The 22,067-nt window shown below is 41.2% G+C and overlaps 1 protein-coding gene across 6 annotated transcripts in view; it reads right to left on the minus strand.

The window, feature by feature from the left end:
- Positions 1-22,067, minus strand: part of F13A1 (coagulation factor XIII A chain) — a 151,408-nt gene that overhangs the window by 23,384 nt on the left and 105,957 nt on the right. For all 6 annotated transcript variants that reach the window (XM_056518479.1, XM_056518478.1, XM_056518482.1 and 3 more), the window contains 4 exons: positions 16,823-16,911; positions 14,928-15,081; positions 4,327-4,614; positions 131-291 (listed from right to left, as the gene is read on the minus strand). In XM_056518479.1, coding sequence (XP_056374454.1) covers positions 131-291; positions 4,327-4,614; positions 14,928-15,081; positions 16,823-16,911 — 692 coding nt within the window. The remainder of the gene's footprint in view (positions 1-130; positions 292-4,326; positions 4,615-14,927; positions 15,082-16,822; positions 16,912-22,067) is intronic.

Below are 22,067 nucleotides of genomic sequence, written 5' to 3' on the forward strand. Positions count from 1 at the left end.
TTGAATTCTCCATTACAGAATCATATAGACAACCCTGATGCTTAAGATGGTTATTAATATAGAAGTAGGCACAAGCATAGGAAGGTTTCTCCAGTTTTCGTAGTGATCTGGCTCTGGAGATGGCTCTTACCTTAATGCGTAACTCTGGAACTTGCAATACGACAATCTTCTGTTTGGCCATTATCTTCTTTGTTTCATTAATGCGAGCTGTGACAAAAAAATGTAGGGATGCCTGCTCCACTATATTGCTCATGTACTCCCCGGCTCTTATTTGAACATCCACAGTTTTGGCTAATGGAAAAATGAAATGGAATAGAGAAAATGCAATTTACATTCTGAAGTGGTCATTTGAATTGAATTTAAGTATCACATCTTATGTACATTCATCTTGTTTGTTGCAAGTAACTAAATGGTAATATGCCCAAATTCCACCTCTTCACACTCAATACACCAACAAGGAATATATGTGCTTGACTGAAGTGTCTACTGATGCTGCGGCTCTTTCCAGCCTTCAATAATATAATCTGAAGTTAATGAATAGACTTTAATGTAAATCACCCAAATGCAGAGTTGGCAACATTACAAAAAAGTTGAAGATAATACAGTGGTCACTCAAGTTACAATATTAATTGGTTCTGGGACGACCATTGTATGTTGAAACCATTGTATGTTGAGACCAGAACTCTATGGAAACCTGGTAATTGGTTCTGAAGCCACCAAAATGCCATCCAAAAATAGGAAAAAAAGCGAGAATTAAAGGGGTAGTCCAGTGGTGAAAAACTTATCCCCTATCCTAAGGATAGGGGATAAGTTTGAGATCGCGGGGGGTCCAACCGCTGGGGCCCCCTGCGATCTCTCTGTACGGGGGCCAGACTCTCCGCCAGATAGCGGGTGTCGACCCCCGCACAAAGCGGCGGCTGACACGCCCCCTCAATACATCTCTATGGCAGAGCCGGAGATTGCCGAAGGCAGCGCTTCGGCTCTGCCATAGAGTTGTATTGAGGGGGCGTGTCAGGCGCCGCTTTGTGCGGAGGTCGACACGCCCCCTTCTCACGGGCTGTCGGGGCTCCGTAGAGGAGATCGCAGGGGGCCCCAGTGGTCGAACCCCCCGCGATCTCAAACTTATCCAATATCCTTAGGTTAGGGGATAAGTTGTTCACCACTGGGTCACCACTGGACTACTCCTTTAAAGAAAAATAAGTAGATAACTAATATAGATAAAGCAAGTCCTTTACATATAAAAGTAATAAAGATCTGCTGAGATCTGTAAATCACTGTCTATGTCAGTGTTTCCCAAGCAGGGAGCCTCCAGCTGTTGAAAAACTACAACTCCCAGCATGCCCGGACAGCCAAAGGCTGGTTTTGCAACAGCTGGGGGCACCCTGTTTGGGAAACACTGGTCTATGTAGAGGACAGGAGCTTCTTCGGGGTCCTGTACAGTGCATGCAATGTCCTAAAAAAGTAACATGGAGTCGCCCTTACCTGGTGTCCAAAGGAGCAGGTAACCCTGGCACAGGTAAAGAGTACAGAACATGTAATACCTCCCTGTACTGTAGGGGGCGCTACCAGACATCAGTCAGTGCATACGCTTCAGTAATACAGGGGTTTTACCAGTAAATTGCCCATTCTGATTCGTCAGATCGTCCAGCCATTGACACGTTTCACAGATCTGGACTGTCCTTAGCATTGTATGTTGAGTCTGGTTTCAACTTACAATGGTCCAGGAAAGGCCATTATATGTTGAAACTATTGTATGTTGAGGCCATTGTAGGTTGAGGGATCACTGTACAAAGACATGATATCTCCAAAATGGGAATCCAATTTCCAATTTGTGTTTTATGATATTGCAAACACATTATTAAAATGAAATATTTTGTTGTCGTTTTCTCTTTAGTGATCTTAAAGGGGTTGTGCGCTGCCCTGCCTTTCGGAGCTCCGCTCACAGCGTCCAGAAGTTCATTACTCCGAACGCTGTGTGCGGGCTTCCGTGTTTGCGGCCGCCGGGCGTGACGTCATGCCCGCCCCCTCTACCAAAGTCTATGGGAAGGGGGCGTGACAGCGGCTTGACGTCACGAGGGGGCCGGGCGTGACGTCACGCCCAACGGCCGCGAACACGGAGGCCCGCACACAGCGTTCGGAGTAATGAACTTCTGGACGCTGTGAGCGGAGCTCCGAAAGGCAGGGCAGCGCACAACCCCTTTAAATCAAGTTTCTGAATAGTATTCTATGTATTCTATGAAGTACGGTGTGCATGAAGGATGTCTTCTACTTTGTATGCTCACATATTTGTTTATTCATTTAAAATAATTTAAGGCATATCTTAATCTCATAATAAATATTGCAAATGTATTTCACTATTTTAAATATTTTTTATGTCTTCTTTAACCCCTTAACAGTCTTAGTCTGTATTGGTGACAAAACTTATTTTAGCTTTAGATGAAAAATGACAGCAGCATCACCCACAGTAACCTGCTGATACAGTGTCTCACATGAGTGTGTATACTACTCACATTTTGGTGAACATTTTACTCTATCTTTTCATGTGACAACACTGTAAAGTAGTGAGTGCACAGTATAACAGTTTTTAATTTTCCTGTCCTCTCAAAATAACTCAAAACACAGACGTTAAAGGGGTACTCCGGTGGAATTTTTTTTTTAATCAATTGGTGGCAGAAAGTTTAACAGATTTGTAAATTAATTCTATTTAAAAGTCTTAGCCATCCAGTACTTCTAGTTCCAGTCTCAGCCGCTGTATGCTCCAGAGGAAGTTTTATAGTTCTTTTAAGTCTGACAAGGGGTACTTTGGTGGAAAATACGTTTGTTTTTGTTTTTTAATCAACCTGTGCCAGAAAGTTAAACAGATTTGTATATTACTTCTCTTTAAAAATCTTAACCCTTCCAGTACTTATCAGCTGCTGTTTGCTCCAAAGGAAGTCCTTTTCTTTTTGAATTTATTTTCTGTCTAACCACAGTGCTCTCTGCTGACACCTCTGTCCATGTTAGGAACTTTCCAGAGCAGGATAGGTTTGCTATGGGGATTTGTTCCTGCTCTGGACAGTTCCTGACATGGAGTACTTACTGAGAGGGGGGAGTGGTCTGAAGATGCGCTACAGCGCTGTTGGCGTCCCACGCTATGCACCTGCAGTTTGTTGCTCTCCATGGAATAAAGTACAGTATTTTATTGCAATGGGGAGTGCCTCCGACATCTCTTTTTCAATATATGTTTAATAGCTGTTTTATTCTCTGGATCCCATGTTTAATAAATTTGATTTCCCTAAAAGGCCATTTGAAATGTATTTATTTTCCATAAGTTGACCTTAGTGGTTACATGCCAGACAGTAGTGAATAGCTTTTGAAGGATCCGCGCTTGTCTTGGGGCTAAATTGCTGTGTTGTGAGTCCACTATTACGCTGCTGCATTTTTTAGTGAAATGGTTATTTCCTGTCGCAGTTCCCTCCCTCCAATTACAAGTCCCAGGATCCCTTCTTTGCACACCTGAGTTACAATTCCCTGCAGCCCTATGGAGATTCATCTCCTTCACAACCAGCAGTCGCTCCACCCATTGAAGACGACACTCATTTTGTCTGCTATTAAAAATAAACATCCGTGCAAAGATTACATGAGAATTGGGAGACCAGCCCTCAAACACAGGTACAGATACTATATTGTGAACTACACTAATTTTACATAGTCAAATAAAAAAAAAATCCTGGAATACCCCTTTAAGACTGTGTGCTGCAGTTCTAGTACAGTTTTTGGAATGAAATGCAATTGTGGAAAAAATGATAAACCATGGGAAACATTATTGTGTACAATTATTACATTTTGCTGCTAGAAATTCTATTTTACATTTCATTCTCATACTTCCTTGGCTTGTCATTGATAATTTACCACATTTATAGTAACCTGCTAAGGCTGAAGGATTGAAACATGCTAGGATTTGCTGTAAACCCAACAAGACCTGCCAGTAACCCTGTCTCCCCGAGGTAATCAGGAAAGGGATTTTCTATGACAGAGATTGAGGGTCACAGGGGTGAGCACTATTTTATCCATTCGTGAAGAAAGTCTGACCCTGTTTAGTGAAAATGTATTGTAGAACATGTAATAAAAATTGATTATGGAGTTGCCCTAATATTAAACCTTTGAAATTATGTTGTCGGGTTGTTTTAATGTATAAGAATGTCATATTAATCAAAACATTTGCTTCCTATATGTCAAAATATTATCAGCAACAATCTACATGAAAACAATTCTCAAAATAATGCCCAATGAAAAATATTAATACACAATTATAATTTATGTATTTTTTTTTATTCTATATCTTACTAGATAGTGGGTCCAAGATCACTTGGAGGGTCTTGTTCTTAAACTCTGCTTTCTGGACCCCCGTATAAAACACCACATGTCCCGTTAGGAAGGCTGACACTGTGTAACGGTTTGAACTTTGGTTTTTGAATGTCAAAGTGACTTTGAAGTCACTGCCAAACACAGCATTATCTTCTTGAAATTCCATTGTAGTGTCAAGACCAGATAGAAACTGTTCCTCATCTCGAAATTCCTTTTTGACACCATACATGAGTGCAGCGTCAAGTGCCAGTCTCTCTTCTTCAGTACCTGTAAAAGAAAAAAAGACAATTAAGATTGTAAAAAATAAAGCTAAAAGTCACCCGTTACATCAGACAAATTAAACTCTGCTATATTTATATATTTGAAACATTTTTCACCTAAAGGGGGACTCTTGGCTACTTAGCAAAAATCCCAGCAAAAGTTCTTTAGCATCTCCGGGGACTTTTACTAGAACAAAATTAAGAAATCAGTTTGAAGTGTGTTTCTTGTTGTCTACGCCAAAGGCAACATCTACTTATTGTGCTTGCAAATTATTTGATTAGCACCTCATCTATATACAACATGTATCAATGTTCTTTGATATTACATTTTTATATATTACATTTTTTTCACAAAGAAAACTTTGGAAAAACATACTTTTAACTAAAATGTTCAAATGCTAACTCAGCGCTATCAGAAATTCTAAATATTCTATATATGTTACCATTAGGCAGTAGTTGGGCAGCGACTGTGAAATTAAATTCTCTCCCATTGCTGTTAGTGGTGTACAATCTTGTAGGCATTAGTACTATGAATGGCATGAAATGGATCCTATTGGGCCCAGAAGCTTTAAAGCTTTAAATACTGCATGCTTATGAAGCTGCATACACAGTACACTAGGGCTTAACAAGCATATTTTAGGCGGCTTTCTACTTACAAGTAACAGCTTTATAATTCTTTCAGGAGTCAGGTCAACAGTCAGAGATGTTGAGCCCGGTGTCCGCTCTGATCCGGGACCAAACCACCTCTCTCCGCTTACACAGTTGACCATCATGCGTGCCGCAGAGCTACACAGGGCCACCACAGACAGGCAAGCCCTCTGTGTCAAACAACTGTGTGATGTAGCCAGAGAGAGGTGGTGTGGCCCTGGAGCAGAGTAAGTATAAAGCAGCCTAATGCCTTAAAGGAAATCTGTCATCAGAATCACCCACACTAAACCTGTTACACAGGCTTGTAGTGCGGGTGATCCTGATTAAAACGCTCCTTACCTGGTTAAAAATGGTTGAGCGCTTCTTAAGATATCTATATTTTTAGTTTTCTGTTATTCCCTGGCTTGGGACTCAGTGGGAGGTGTTATCATCTGGGACTCGGCCACACGTCATTCTAGCTGGGCGGAGCTGCCGCCCGGCTCATGAATATTCATGAACTTATCCTCCTAGTCTAACTCCTTTTTCTAGGTCTGGTAGGGAGGGCCGCGCATGCGCCGCGTTCCGTACACCCGGAAGCAGCGTTCTCCCCCGGCTTTTCACTCATGCAGCCCGTCTTCTTACTTGTATTGGGACGCAGCTCGAGTGAAGCCGGGGGGAGAACGCTGCTTCCGGGTGTACGGAACGCGGCGCATGCGCGGCCCTCCCCACCAGACCTAGAAAAAGGAGTTAGACTACGAGGATAAGTTCATGAATATTCATGAGCCGGGCGGCCGCTCCGCCCAGCTAGAATGACGTATAGCCGAGTCCCAGATGATAACACCTCCCACTGAGTCCCAAGCCAGGGAATAACAGAAAACTAAAGATAAAGATATCTGAAGAAGCGCTGAACCATTTTTAACCAGGTAAGAAGCGTTTTAATCAGGATCACCCGCACTACAAGCCTGTGTAACAGGTTTAGTGCGGGTGATTCTGGTGACAGATTTCCTTTAAGGGCTAGCATCCAGCCCGAAACGCGTCAACGTGTCTTTTATCTTCCCTTCATTCCAGGTTTTAATGAACAAATAAAGTTTGGATTTTAGCAGTCCTTGCTGTGAAGCCGGATCCTTCCTCCATTGTATTAATGCCTATATCTATATGTATTATACACATCCTATAATATGTGCCTCAAATCTTTTATGGAGGTACAGAATGGCCCAGACTTATTATTGCAAATGCATTGGTACAATTTATGCCACAGTCTGTGTCACATGACTTGCACAACATTTTTGCATGTTTTGGCACAAGAGGGCCACACCTTCTACATTCTTTGTCAATAGTGCCAGTGGCTGAGGAAGCTGTGTTCTTTACAAGCCAGAAAGCAAATGATTATACTAGTGCCTTATTGCCATCTGGGACCTATTGGGCTTTGGGTCAGGCTTAGTCATCTCCGTAGCTGGCAGGGTTAATCCAGAATTGCCTGAAATCTACAGCTTTGGCATTGCAGTGTTTCAGGTGAATTACAAGCCTCAGGATACACACCAGAAGCCAACCTGTCTGATCTACTGTGTCTGCATATTTATTTTGCACAGCACTACTAGCAGCTTGCCATTAAAGGGGTACTCCAGTGGAAAACTTTTTTTTTTTTAATCAACTGGTGACAGAAAGTTAAACAGATTTGTAAATTACTTCTATTAAAAAATCTTAATCCTTCCAGTACTTATTAGCTGCTGAATACTATAGAGGAAATTATTTTCTTTTTGGAATACAGAGCTCTCTGCTGACATCACAAGCACAGTGCTCTCTGCTGAATTCTCTGTCCATTTTAGGAACTGTCCAGCGCAGCATATGTTTAGTATGGGGATTTTCTCCTACTCTGGACAGTTCCTAAAATGGACAGATGACAGCAGAGAGCACTGTGCTCGTGATTCAGTAGAGAGCTCTGTGTTCCAAAAAGAAAATAATTTCCTCTGTAGTATTCAGCAGCTAGTAAGTACTGAAAGGATTAAAAAAATTTTAATAGAAGTAATTTACAAATCTGTTTAACTTTCTGGCACCAGTTGATTTAAAAAAAAAAGTTTTCCACTGGAGTACCCCTTTAAGGCTATGTTCACACAACGGAACATTCCGCAAACTGCAGGATGCCAGCATAATATGCCAGTGCTAGGACCGCACAGGAATGCGTCATCTCATAGACAGCTTTGCATTCTGTGCCAACACCGCACAAAGAATGAACCTATTCATTCTTTGTTCGGACACAGAAAATGGAATTTCCGTGCCTGAAACATCTGTCACGGAAATTTCGCCTTGTGCAGAGCGCAGCAGAATCCCATTGAATTCAACGGGACTCTGCTGCAATGCGGAATCCGACACAGAAATTCTGACATGTGAACATGGCCTAAGGGGTTAAATAAATTATGTTTCATTTGCCTAAGGAAATTTAAGGAGTTTATTTAAGATTGAAAGAGGACCTGCAATTTTTACACAATGATAAACCTGTATGTAAATAAATACATATTTTTGATAAATCAGCAATTTGTAAGATTAAAGGGGTACTCAGGTGAAAACCTTTTTTCTTTTAAATCAACTGGTGCCAGAAAATAAACATATTTGTAAATGACTTCTATTAAAAAATCTTAATCCTTTCAGTACTTATTAGCTGCTGAATGCTACAGAGGAAATTCCTTTCTTTTTGGAACACTGATGACATCACGAGCACAGTGCTCTCTGCTGACATCTCTGTCCATTTTAGCAACCGTGCATAGCAAATGTATGCTAAGGGCAGCATGGTGGCTCAGTGGTTAGCACTGCTGCCTTGCAGTGCTGGGGACTTGGGTTCAAATCCCACTAAGGACAACAAGAAATAAAGAGTTGTTGTTGTTATTATTATTATTATAATGACGTCAGAAAAGAGCACTGTGCTCGTGATGTCATCAGAGAGAATTCCAAAAAGAAAAGAATTTCCTCTGTAGTATTCAGCAGCTAATAAGTACAGGAAGGATTAAGATTTTTTTTAATAGAAGTCATTTACAAATCTGTTTAACTTTCTGGCACCAGTTGATTTAAAAGAAAAAAAGGTTATGATCGGAGTACCCCTTTAATAAAACATTGAGCGGTATTACATAATCCTTTACACTGCAATGATCACTGCATCTCTGATGAAATCCAACAGCTTGGAATGACGGCTCCCTCCACATATTCCATCTCTTCCTGTGACCAGATACAATAGTAAAATGACATCGTATATGGTTTAGAGCTTATTAGGAACGTGGATTGTATGTGACACTTTCAGCTTTCCTGTTGGATGTCATTGCTCCACTCTCTCGTTAAATGCTTGGTTTTCATTCTACAACCTTTCCTCACATCCATCCTCTTGGGATCCAGTAACTAAGCAACCGCACAGTACTCACACTACAAATCTCTCAGGGATTGCATGGCAAATAGCCCTCCCATTAAATATTGAAAAACCTTAATGGTGATCACTGACATGCTTTCTTTTACTAGACTTTTTTCCAATTTCCTTTCCTTTTTACTTTCATTCCAAAACTGCAATAAATGCTAAAATATTTACTATACCATTCATTAACATGTTCTTTCAGATATTCACCGGCTACATCTCAATGACTCCTCCAGCGTTTGCTCTGAATTCATTTCAGTAAGAAAAGTGCATATGTTTTGTCACAGGGTTGCATTTTGAGCTTTCGAGAGATGCAGTTTTTCATCTAAAAGGCTGGATGAATAACAATAGGCTCCGTACACAGACAACAAAATTCCAGACAAAAGAAAATGCTATCTCAGCAGTAAGTAGCTGTGTAACTCGGGCTACAGCATTAGTTACATTTTATGTGTAATTAATGTAATCAATAAAATATTAGCATAAATAATGACATTGATTAGCAGGTCATGTTTGCTTTGCAATATATATTGTATCCAAGATAGAGTAGTTCAATGCAGGAAGCCCACCGCCCTTAGAGACCAGTAGGGGTCTACAAATGAATTATTAAATACTGCCTTCTGTGTATTTATGAAATGTCTTCAGGTTGTTAGTTGCTTTCAATGTGTACGTTTATTACCTGATTTTTGCATATATTTATGGTGTCCCAGCCCCAAAGGCTGTCCCATGGGCTGCAGATCTCCTCAGGCATGCCTTCTGCTCCTGTGATGGGCCCACTGTTCTAAAGTTTACTATGCTTATGCACATTGCTGCATTTACTGTATTCTTGTATTATATGTGTACTGTACCCTTAAGAAAGGAGATGCAGAGTAACCAGTTGACCCTGATTTCCCAATGGGAACCCCAAATTGTCCCAGAAAATAGTTTATGGGGGGAGGAGTTGCCCAGGGAAGAGCTAGCTAAGCTCCCGAACAGAGCTTCATGTGAGCTACAGTGTGGAAAAGAGTTGGAAGAAGCATGAGGTTATTCCAAGGAAAGCCTGAAGAAAACCTCTCTAATCAAATCAACCCTGCCATTCTGCAAGTGTTCCCCGTACAGTTGGCGAGTCATACTCTGGCGGTGTCAATAACTGGACCTTAGCAGAACCCTAGTCAGCATGACTTACCAAGTATCAAGTCTCTCTAATTCAAGTGGGTGAAAAGTACAATAAGTCCCAGCAAGGCAACAGGGTTCCCAAGGGTTACACTTCATCCCTTTTACTCTGCTTTGTACTGTGAGTGTTGAATCATCTACCCCTGCCTCAGAAAAAGACAGTTATCCGAAACCCGAAAAGGGTATGTTTGTTGCCCAATGCCTGGCTCAGAAGAAGCTGTCTCCACCTTGGACCGTGTAAAGGCTAACGGTGCCCTGGTGTCACGACTTGATAATTATAACCTGCACCTCTGTGTTACCACATATTCTTTACAAGAACTTAACTTTAACCCCTTAACGACAATGGACGTAAATGTACGTCCTGGTTTGGCGGGACTTCACGCACCAGGGCGTACATTTATGTCCTGTGTATGACCGCGAGCATCGGAAGGGTGCTCGCGTCATACACAGCAGGTTCCCGCCCGTAATGGCCAACATCCGTGATCACTCGGATGTCCGCCATTAACCCCTCAGATGCCATGATCAATACAGATCACGGTATCTGATGCATTGCAGTACTTTGATTGGTTGATCGGATCGCCCTCAGCGCTGCCGCGGCGATCCGATCATCCAGCATGGCGGCCGGAGGTCCCCTCACCTGGCTCTGGCCGTCTCCCGGGGTCTTCTGCTCTGGTCTGAGATTGAGCAGACCAGAGCAGAAGATCGCCGATAATACTGAGCAGTGCTGTGTCCTATGCATAGCTAACGGTGCCCTGGTGTCACGACTTGATAATTATAACCTGCACCTCTGTGTTACCACATATTCTTTACAAGAACTAAACTTTAACCCCTTAACGACCATGGACGTAAATGTACGTCCTGGTTTGGCGGGACTTCCCGCACCAGGACGTACATTTATGTCCTGTGTATGACCGCGAGCATCGGAAGGGTGCTCGCGTCATACACGGCAGGTTCCCGCCCATAATGGTTGACATCCACGATCACTCGGATGTCCGCCATTAACCCCTCAGATGCCGTTACCAATACAGATCACCGTATCTGCAGCATTGCGGTACTTTGATTGGATGATCGGATCGCCCGCAGCGCTGCCGCGGCGATCCGATCATTCAGCATGGCGGCCGGAGGTCCCCTCACCTGGCTCCGGCCATCTCCCGGGGTCTTCTGCTCTGGTCTGAGATCGAGCAGACCAGAGCAGAAGATCACCGATAATACTGAGCAGTGCTGTGTCCTATGCATAGCACTGCACAGTATGAGCAATCAAAGCATTGCTATAGATAGTCCCCTATGGGGACATAAAAAGTGTAAAAAATAAAAAGTAAAAAAAATGTAAAAATAAAAAGTAAAAAAAAATTAAAAATCCCCTCCCCCAATAAAAGCAAGCTGACAGTTTTCCTTTAACACAGATTTGTAAATTACTTCTATTTAAAAATCAGAATCCTTCCAATACTTATCAGCTGCTGTATGGTCCATAGGAAGTTGTTTTCTTTTTGAATTTTTTTTCAGTCTCACCACAGTGCTCTCTGCTGACACTTATGTCCATGTCAGGAACTGTCCAGAGCAGAAGAGGTTTGTTATGGGGATTTGTTCCTGCTATGGACAGTTCCTGACACGAACAGAGGTGTCAGCAGACAGAGCTGTTGTCAGACTGAAAAGTGATTCAAAAAGAAAAGAACTTCCTCTGTAGCATACAGCAGCTGATATCTACTGGAAGGATTAAGATTTTTGAATAGAAGTAATTTACAAATCTGCAAAAAGATGATAGAGTAGATTCAGCACAGTTATAGCGGATAAGAACGCTGTTTATTTGGCATCAAAAGTGCCAACAGTTCACAGAAGCAAGGACCAAGAAGTAACTCCTTGGTAACTCCTTGGTAACTCCTTGGCCCTTGCTTCTGTGAACTGTTGTCACTTTTTATGCCAAATAAACAGCGTTCTTATCCGTTAATACTGTGCTGGATCTACTCTATCATCTTGTTGCAAGTTTTACAAGTAATTTGCAAATCTGTGTAAAGGGGTACTCCGGTGGAAAACATCTTATCCCCTTTCAAAAGGATAGGGGATAAGATGTCTGATTGCGGGGTCCTGCCGCTGGGGACCCCTGCAATCGCCGTTGCGACACCCTGGTCATTCGTGCACAAAGCGAAATCTGCTCCATGCCGGATGACTGGCGACTTCAGCCACCACACCCCCTCCATTCAGGTCTATGGGAGACCTTGTATAAACATGAATGGAGGGGGCATGGTGTGACATCACGAACACGGAAGCTCCACGCTTCCGTATTCCGCATGCCACTGCTACCGGCCTGGAGATCGCGGGGGTCCCCAGCAGCGGGACCACTGCAATCTAACATCTTATTCCCAATCCTTTTGATAGGGGATAAGATGTTTATCGCCAGGGTACCCTTTTAACTTTCTGGCACCAGTTAATTTGAAAAGAAAAAGTGTTTTCCACCAGAGTACCCCTTTAAGTTAATCAAAATGGGAGATGCTTGTACAGCTGGCTCCTAATGGTGAGTCCTGACATCTAGATGACCTAATAATATTTTTATGGGATAACTTTTTATCTTCATACATGTATGATGGCGGTGTGCTGGCAACATATGGTGTGGGCTCTGAAACTGAGCCTACTTTAGATGCAGTAGATGATGGCTGTGTTATACAGCTGACATAATATATAATGCATTGGGTAAACCCCAGATATCCTAGTATACTGGAATACAAAGCCGGATGCTTAATAACCTTAAATAATAAAGGTTACCAAAGCATTAAAAATCGGAAATATAGCTTAAATCCATGCTCAGACTTTTAAATAAAGTTAACATGTTAAATGCTGTAAAAATAAAAAATAGAACAGAATTTTGTAAAAGTTTCTTAATATATTATACGGTTAAAATCAATAATGCCTTAAAACAAAAAGTACTTTTCCTGCAAATAAGAAAAAAATAAACAGGCCTTATAGAGCGATGTTGGTGGAAATATAAAAATCTATGGATCATAGAAGGTGATGAAAAAAAAAAAAACGAAAATGAAAAAACAAACATTGTCTACAACCTTAAGGGTAGGGTCACATGTGCTGTATTTTGCTATGTGTTTGCTGCTGTTTATTTTCCTACCCATTGAAGTCATTAGGTAGCAAAAGCAGCTGCGTATTTAGCAACCTTTTTGAATTTAATGGGTAGGAAAATACGCAGCAGCAAATACATAGCAAAATACAGCACATGTGACCCAGTTAAATAGGTATTTGGGAGTTTGGAAAAAACCTTGAAAGAAGGTTCAGGGTCAATACACAGAAAGTACGTCTAACCCTACATCCTAAACATGTACAATTAATTATCTTTTTGTCACGTTTTTGCTTCCTATGTGCTCCTTCTTAGAGCAGAAAGAGGGGACTGCATTTCAGCAGCAGCCCATCTAGGTAGCAGAAACTTGTCCATGACATTATAATTATAAAGTTAAAGGACATCTGTAGTGGACATCTGTAGTGGTAGCCGTCGGCGTATCACCAGCCGTAGCGATGTCCCGCCCCGGCCGATGATAGGCTGAGCCCACTGTCATGTAAGAAGCCGGCCAGAGCTCCTTACATGACAGTGGGATCAGCCTATCAGTGACCGGAGCGGGCCAGCGCTACGGCCGGTGATACGCCGACGGCTCTGTGGCGTCCCCGTCCCCAGGAAGTGGAATAACGTCAGCACTGCCGGACCGTGAGGCCTGTGCCGGACCAACGGGGGCTCGTAGGAAGGTATGTATGAGTTTATTTTTTTTATTTTTGAGGCACAGGCACGGGCATATAGAAAAGTGTACCACTACAGTTGTCCTTTAAATATTAACAATTAAGATGGATGGATAAAATCTTACATCACTATAGAGTTCTGTGATAGAGCCCATCTGACATTGGCTTGAGGAGATTGCCTAATACAGAAAAACCATTTGCAAATATTGGTCCTCATTTACTATTGCAAACCCGACATGTTTTGTCGGGTTGTGCACCAGATTCTGTCGCATTGCGCCAGAAATTCTGTCTGCACCAGATTTTGCGCCAGAATTTAAAAAAACCAGACTAACTCTCCATTTTGCTAAGAAAATCCGGAAAAGGGTCGTGACCGCCGGGGAAAGGGGGAGTGGTCTCAGAAAAGGGGCGTGTTCCCGACATTTTCACAAAAACCCAACATATTTACTAAGGTTTCGACATTAAAGGGGTACTCCGCTGCCTCAGCGGTCGAAAAATGTTGTTCCAAAGACATGGAGCAGGCGGCGGGGGTGGTGATGTCCCCTTATGACATCACATCACGCTCCCTCAATGCAAGTCTATGGGAGGGGGCGTGACAACAGCCACGCCCCTTCCATAGACTTGCACCGAGGGGGCGTGGTATAACATCACAAGGGGCGTGACTGTGACTTTGCGACCCCCGCTGCCCACTCCAAGAGTTCTAAATGAATGTCGGGTGCTGCAGAGAGATGGGACCCCCGCAATCAGACATGTTATCCCCTATCCTTTCGATAGGGGATAACATGTCTATGAACAGAGTACCCCTTTAAATTTGGTGGATTTGAGCTGAGGAAAACCAGACAGATCAGAGCATGTGTAAAAAAAAAAAAAAAGCAAAGTGTAGGGAAACCTTAGTAAATACCGTGGAAAATAAATTGTAGGGAATTAAAACCCACAAAGAAACCTACACAACAGTCTTAGTAAATGAGGGCCCTTATCTTTAACTCTTTAGGGAAAAAGCAAATTTTGACCTAAAGGACCAAATGATTTTTCTCTGGTAATGATTTGTTTATTGGTGAGCTACAATTTTCCCTTGACATGTGCCAAATTAGTAAATGTGGTGAAAAAGCCCAGCTGGAAAAAGAAGTAACTGTTGGCCCATAGTTATTGAAAATGTATGGCCACCTTTAGGGACCCACTTGAAAGAGGTGGCTGTGAAATTTGCAAGTTGGCTTACATAATTTGCTGAAAATACCAACAGCCTCCTGCTAGTTTTGTATAATTTGCTGAGAATCAGTAGATCAATGTATGTGGATGTGCGGCCATTACTTTTTTTTCTAAATTCATGGTACGTTACAATTCATGTAATACCGTAATTTGGTCCCTGAGATGCCTGAGGACATTAATCAGATATTTTCTAAAAAGTTCTGAAAAAGTGAAAATACCTTCTGAAAACTTGTACAGATCAGTTATATCATGTGGGCTGTCTCCTCCTATTTCTTTAGTAAATATTTTCTGTCCCACATGAGATTTGTCTATATACTGAACCTCTTTCGTTCCATCTTTCATTACCTTGGAATATACAATGTCACTGTTAACCTGAAAAGCAAAAATAATATTATCACTCCAGGACTAACGACTACACAAATGCATCTGCTATTAATATATAATACGCAGCTGTAAATCAAAGAGAAAATAGCATGCTGCACAAATGAAACATATTTCCTATATACAAGTATTTCTGAAAGATGTTTGAGAGAGAGACGGAGAGAAAAAGACAGAGATACTTCCTACATGTTCCTGTTTGTTTTGATTACCTGATCAAAATAAGGTGGACAATGGTACCATTTGAAGATTGGTTTCTTTGTTCCTTCGATATTCCCGATTTTCCAGATATGTAAGTGAAGTAGCTTGGTGTACATGGGGCATTCTTAAAAGGGTACTCCACTAGAAAACATTATTTTAAAATCAACTGATGACAGAAAGTTAAACAGATTTGTAAATTACTTCTATTCAAAATTCTTAATCCTTCTAGTACTTATAAGCTTCTGTATGCTCCACAGGAAGTTCTTTTCTTTTTGAATTTCCTTTCTGTCTGACCACAGTGCTCTCTGCTGACACCTCTGTCCATGTCAGGAACTGTCCAGAGCAGGATAGGTTTGCTATGGGGGTTTGCTTGTACTCTGGACAGTACCTAAAATGGACAGAGGTGTCAGCAGAGAGCACTGTGGTCTGACAGAAAGGAAATTCAAAAAGAAAAGAACTTACTGGGGAGCATATAGAAGCTTATAAGTACTAGAAGGATTAAGATTTTTTTTAATAGAAGTGATTTACATATCTGTTTAACTTTCTGGCACGAGTTGATTTAAAACAAAATGTTTTCCAGCGGAGTACCTCTTTAAGCCCTAAGTGCAGTCTGGTATCATCATTGTAACAACCTCCTCCTCTGTGCTGATCTTCCTCCGCTGCAGAATGGAGCACCACTCTAATTCTAGACCCCTCTTCTGTACTGTAAAATCTTGCTAGCTTGCAGAGAGATTTCAGTTCCTATCGCCTGTCAGCAATAATTTTGCATGTGCAGCTGCAGCCACAGTCAATATGAATTCAGGGGAGGAGGATCAGCACAGGGTGGGAGGGCATTACCATAATGAAGCCAGCCGGACGTCACAGTGCACTTAAGGCTTGGGAACGCCCCATGTGCACCAAGCTCCTTCATTTGAATATCCAGAAAGTTATTGAAAGAGCTTTATTCGTCTTTCAGTCGTCATTACAACTCATACAATAAATTACAATCGCACAAAGCATGACAGTACAATATACAGCACAGATTCCCTAAGCTATACACCGTACCACATGCTACACTAACACTCCGCTCCATCACTCAATATCAGGGAAACAAAGTCGAAAAACAACAACATATTACAGTCTGTGATCAGGGAGGGGCGTAGGAATAATGGGGTAGGGGGAGGGCAGATCACAGGGTCAGAAAACCAGAGGAACGGAGGCACCAATCATCAGATGCTAAGTACCATTGTCATCAACTTCACCCGCACTACAGGCCTATACCAATAGGTTAGTGCGAGTAATGCTGATGACAGATTCCCTTTAATGAAAAATAGACCTATACATAATCATACACACTTTATTATTTAGGTACGAGAACAAGGATGTACTGGGATGAGGTGTACATAACTGGTCTTGAACACTTAGTGGCAGACTGTGTAGTCCAACAAATCACTACTGTATAATAAAAATATAATAAGATAAACAGTATTGACATTTTAATGGAAAAATTATTTCAAGATGTTTGGGCAGATATATGGCCAAAATGAAATCTTACCTCAGCAAAGAGGAAAGGTGTATCGTATTGGAAGCAAACATGACCGTGTTTAATAGCCTGGACGGAGGCAGGGCCGCATCTATACATTCCTGGAATGACGGACAATATTTAATGTTAGTGGAATTAAACTATTAACACAAGCACAAGGGAAAAAGAATTGTCTAATTTATTACGTTTATATGTAACAAAAGACACACAATTTCTCGGAGGATACATATTGGTTCTTGATAAAGTGCAGATGACTGAATCACAGCGTAAAACAAGCACCTCTATTTATTGTATCACTCCTACCACTAGGGTTGCCACCCTTCTTTTAAATAAATACCGACCCTGCGAATTTGAATAATTATTATATAATTATATATGCGTAACATCACAGGATACCCACATGGGGGGGGGAATTTTGTCCTATTCTGACCCCTACAACTTTTTTATTTCTTCTTTTACGAAACTGTATGAGGGCTAATTTTTTTTGCACTCAAATCTGTAGTTTTTAACAGTACCAATTTTGTTTTGATGTGACTTTTTCATAGTTTTTTAAATTAAATTTGGGAGTTGCAGTTAGTTACCAGCAAATTTGGCAGTTTCAGTTAGTTACCAGCATGCCCTGATACAGCTCAGGATGTTGGACTATAAAGTAGTATATACAATGAGGATCAAAAGTTTGGGTACCCCAGGTAAAAATTTTTATTAATGTGCATAAAGAAGCCAAGGAAAGATGGAAAAATCTCCAAAAGGCATCAAATTATAGATTAGACATTCTTATAATATGTGAACAAAAGTTAGATTTTATTTCCATCATTTACACTTTCAAAATAACAGAAAACAAAAAAATGGTGTCTGCAAAAGTTTTGGCACCCTGCAGAATTTATAGCATGCACTGCCCCCTTTGCAAAGCTGAGACCTAGATTAAAAAGAGTATGTGGAGCTCACACTAAAGGGACACGAGGTTAACTGAAATTTCAGTTCTTTGTATGTACCACTGAGGAAGGGGTCAGGACACTATCCATAGATACCTCGAAACGCGTTTGGTATTGCTACAAGTCCACACTTGATGCGGTTCACCTGCGTTTTTATTTTTATTTTGCCATTCAAAAGGATCGTAGCGGAATGATTGTCCGTCTATGTCTACTATGTCCGGGAAATTGAGGAATCAAGGACTATAACTTTCATTATTAGTAGGACTATAACTACCAGCAGACCTTCTGCGATCCACCAGCAGCCAACTGTGATTCTGTGATCCAGTGCACTAGAGGTCAGCTGACCTGCAAGCAGCTGACCGATCACATCACACGCCGCTGCCTCCACACGCCGCTTTCATCGGGCGGTATCATTCTTCACGCCGAAGCGAGCACTGTCACCATCTGCAGGCAGCGGTTCCAGACTGTGAGAAGAGGCTTGACTCCATCACTGGTTGTCGCCACCTCCAGTCGAAAAGTCACCATCCCGTGGAGTCATACTTCGAGACCCTGTGAACATTCGATCAAAGGGCGGTGAGTGGCACAGTGTGCCATATCTCCTATAAATAGGATATCCATAGAGACATTCTCAATTTAAAGATACAGTGTCTGCTGGGAATAATATTTCTGGGAATAATATTATTGTATTAAATTCGGACATATCATTTACTTATAGGATTGGAAACACTAGGAATCAATCAAATTGGACTTTGTATTTCATCACTATTTTTCCAGGACTTAATTTTTTAAGTTTTTTTCAGGTTATTCTACAACAGGACTTTATTATTTTGGCAATACAGTGGTCCCTCAAGTTACAATATTAATTGGTTCCAGGACGACCATTGTATGTTGAAACCATTGTATGTTGAGACCAGAACTCTATGGAAACCTGGTAATTGGTTCTGAAGACCCAAAATGTCATCCAAAAATAGGAAAAAGTGAAAATTAAAAGAAAAACAAGAAGATAACTAATATAGATAAAGCAAATCCCCTTACATATAAAAGTAATAAAGGTCAGCTGGGAGCTGTAAATCACTGTCTATGTCAGTGTTTCCCAAGTAGGGAGCCTCCAGCTGTTGCAAAACTACAATCCACAGCATGCCTGGACAGCCAAAGGCTGTCTGGGCATGATGGGAGTTGTAGTTTTGCAACAGCTGGGGGCACCCTGCTTGGGAAACACTGATCTATGTAGCGGACAGGAGCTTCTTCAGGTCCTAAAAAAGTAACATGGAGCCGTCCTCACCTTGTGTCCAATGGAGCAGCTAACCCTGGTACAGGTAAGGTGTACAGAACATGTAATACCTCTCTGTTCTGTAGGGGGCGCTACCAGACACCAGTCAGTGCATACGCTTCAGTAATACAGTGTTTTTACCAGTAAAATGCCCATTCTGATTGGTCAGTTCTTCCGGCTATTGACACGTTTCACAGATCTGGACTGTCTGTAGCATTGTATGTTGAGTCTGGTTTCAACTTACAATGGTCTAGAAAATACCATTGTATGTTGAAACTATTGTATGTTGAGGCCATTGTAAGTTGAGGGATCACTGTATTATTATTCTTTACAGGTTTATTTCTATGCATTTTCTTTGCATGTTTTGTATGAATTTGTATAAGGGTGAACCGCAGTAATAGATTAGAGCACTATTTCTATAAAGAATTGTATTAACCTATTCTCTTAAGTGAGCCTATTTACCGCAAGGGCCCTGCGGAGGCGCAACTTTTAGAGAAATTTTTATTAATTTTTATATTAAATTGTATATAAATTGCAACTGGCTTTATTATTTACACCAGATATCCATCACATACTGACAGATGTGGTTGAGACACTGAGGACTGATCTCTCTAAAGCTGAGACGTGCCAGTGTCATGGATTGTTCTCAATCCTCATCTGGGAAGACCAGGTGATGTCAATCTCAATGGTTTTAAATGCCCAGACTCATCTGACCTTGCCCCAACAATAAGCACCATGGGTCCTTCTATGCAGTTGTCTAGAAATCTGAAACTAAAAATAGTTGACGCTCACAAAGCTGGAGAAGGCTATAAGAAGATAGCAAAACGTTTTCAGATGTTATTGTCCTCTGTTCGGAATGTAATTAAGAAATGGCAGTCATCAGGAACAGTGGAAGTTAAAGAAAGATCTGGAAGATCATGAAAAATATCAGCCAGACCAGCTTGCAGGATTTTGAGACAAACAATTCAAAACCCACGTTTGACTGCACAATCCCTCCAGAAAGATCTGGCAGACACCGGAGTTGTCTATTCCACTATAAAGAGATACTTGTACAAATATGGTCTTCATGGAAGAGTCATCAGAAGAAAACCTCTTCTATGTCCTCACCACAAAAATCAGCGTTTGAACTTTGCAAACGATTATATAGACAAGCCTGATGCATTTTGGAAACAAGTTCTGTGGACCGATGAGGTTAAAATTGAACTTTTTGGCCGTAATGAGCAAAGGTACGTTTGGAGAAGAAGGGGAACAGAATTTAATGAAAAGAACCTCTGTCCAACTGTTAAGCATAGTGGTGGATCAATCATGCTTTTGGGTTGTATTGCAGCCAGTGGCACAGGGAACATCTCACGAGTAGAAGGAAAAATGGATTCAATAAAATTTCAGCAAATTTTGGATGCTAACTTGATGCCATCTGTGAAAAATCTGGAGTTAAAGAGAGGATGGCTTCTACAAATGGATAATGATCCTAAACACACCTCGAAATCAACGGGGGATTACATCAAGAGGCGTAAACTGAAGGTTTTGCCATGGCCTTCACAATCTCCTGACCTCAACATAATTGAAAATCTATGGATAGACCTTAAAAGAGCAGTGAATGACAGACAGCCCAGAAATCTCAAAGACTTTTGTAAGGAAGAATGGGCAAAGATACCTCAAACAAGAATTGAAAGACTCTTGGCTGGCTACAAAAAGCGTTTACAAGCCAAAGGGGGCAGTACAAGATATTAACTCTGCAGTATGCCCAAACTTTTCCATTTTTTTGTTTTCTGTTATTTTGAAAGTGTAAATGATGGAAATAAAATCTAACTTTTGTTGACATATTATAAGAATGTCTAATCTGTAATTTGATGCCTTTTGGAGATTTTTCCATCTTTCCTTGGATTCTTCATGCACATTAATACAAATTTTTACCTGGGGTGCCCCAACTTTTGATCCCCACTGTTATATAGACCAGTGTTTCCCAACCAGGGGTGCCTCCAGCTGTTGCAAAACTACAACTCCCAGCATGCCATGGGAGTTGTAGTTTTGCAAAAGCTGGAGGTGCTCTGGTTGGAAAACACTGGGATAGGTTATTGTGCAACATTCCGGGATTTGAAGGATTGGCTGGATAAATACCGGCCATTACATTGTCGGTATTTTTAACATAAAAATACCGGCAAAATACCATTTATGAAAAACACCGGCAGGGTGGCCAAAACACCGTCTGTGCCAGTAAAATAGTGGCAACCCTACCTACCACTGGGACCCCCACTCATCCAGAGAATGGAGAAAAATTGTCCCCTGAATGAATGGAGTGTACATGCGCAGCCAGTGCTCCATTCATTCTCTGTGGGTCTTCTGAAGATTGCTGAACTCAGCTTTCAAGCTCAGTGCTTAGAAATGTTCTAAAGTCCCATAAAGAATGAATAGAGCACTGGTCATGCATGCACACTGCACTACATTCATTTGGAGGACAATTTTCCTCAATCTGCAGGATCAGTGGTGAACCCAGCAGTCAGACCTTCACCAATCAGCTTGTTCTACCCTTTTTATAAGGTATATGGACATTAGATGGAAGATTTATCAAGACCTGTCCAGAGGAAAAGTTGCTGAGTTGCCCATACTGTAGCAACCAATCAGATTGCTTCTTTCATTTTTGAAAAGGCCTCTGAAAAATGAAAGAAGGGATCTGATTGGTTGCTATGGGCAACTCAGCAACTTTTTCTCTTGACAGGTTTTGATAATTTTCTTCCCAGATGTTTTGGTAAGAATACCTCCTGAAGACAAAATAACACATCACATTCTCTTCCACATAATCATTTCCATTCTCTACATTTCTGCTCCATAAAGATTTCCATCTGTACAGACCTTAATTTAATAAATTTCAGCCAAATTGCCAATAATGTCAATTAACTATGGAATACTTAAGAATATAATTAAACCATATTCTGCTTAGATAGATATAACTTGTGACAAGAATCTGTGCAAGACTGAAGGAAATCTTTCATGTTTTAATTACTTTTCATTATGTCTTTGCTTAAAGGGGTACTCCAAAGGATAAGGGATAAGATGC

Source organism: Hyla sarda, chromosome 5 (genome assembly GCF_029499605.1).
Source record: "Hyla sarda isolate aHylSar1 chromosome 5, aHylSar1.hap1, whole genome shotgun sequence".
NCBI lineage: Eukaryota > Metazoa > Chordata > Amphibia > Anura > Hylidae > Hyla > Hyla sarda.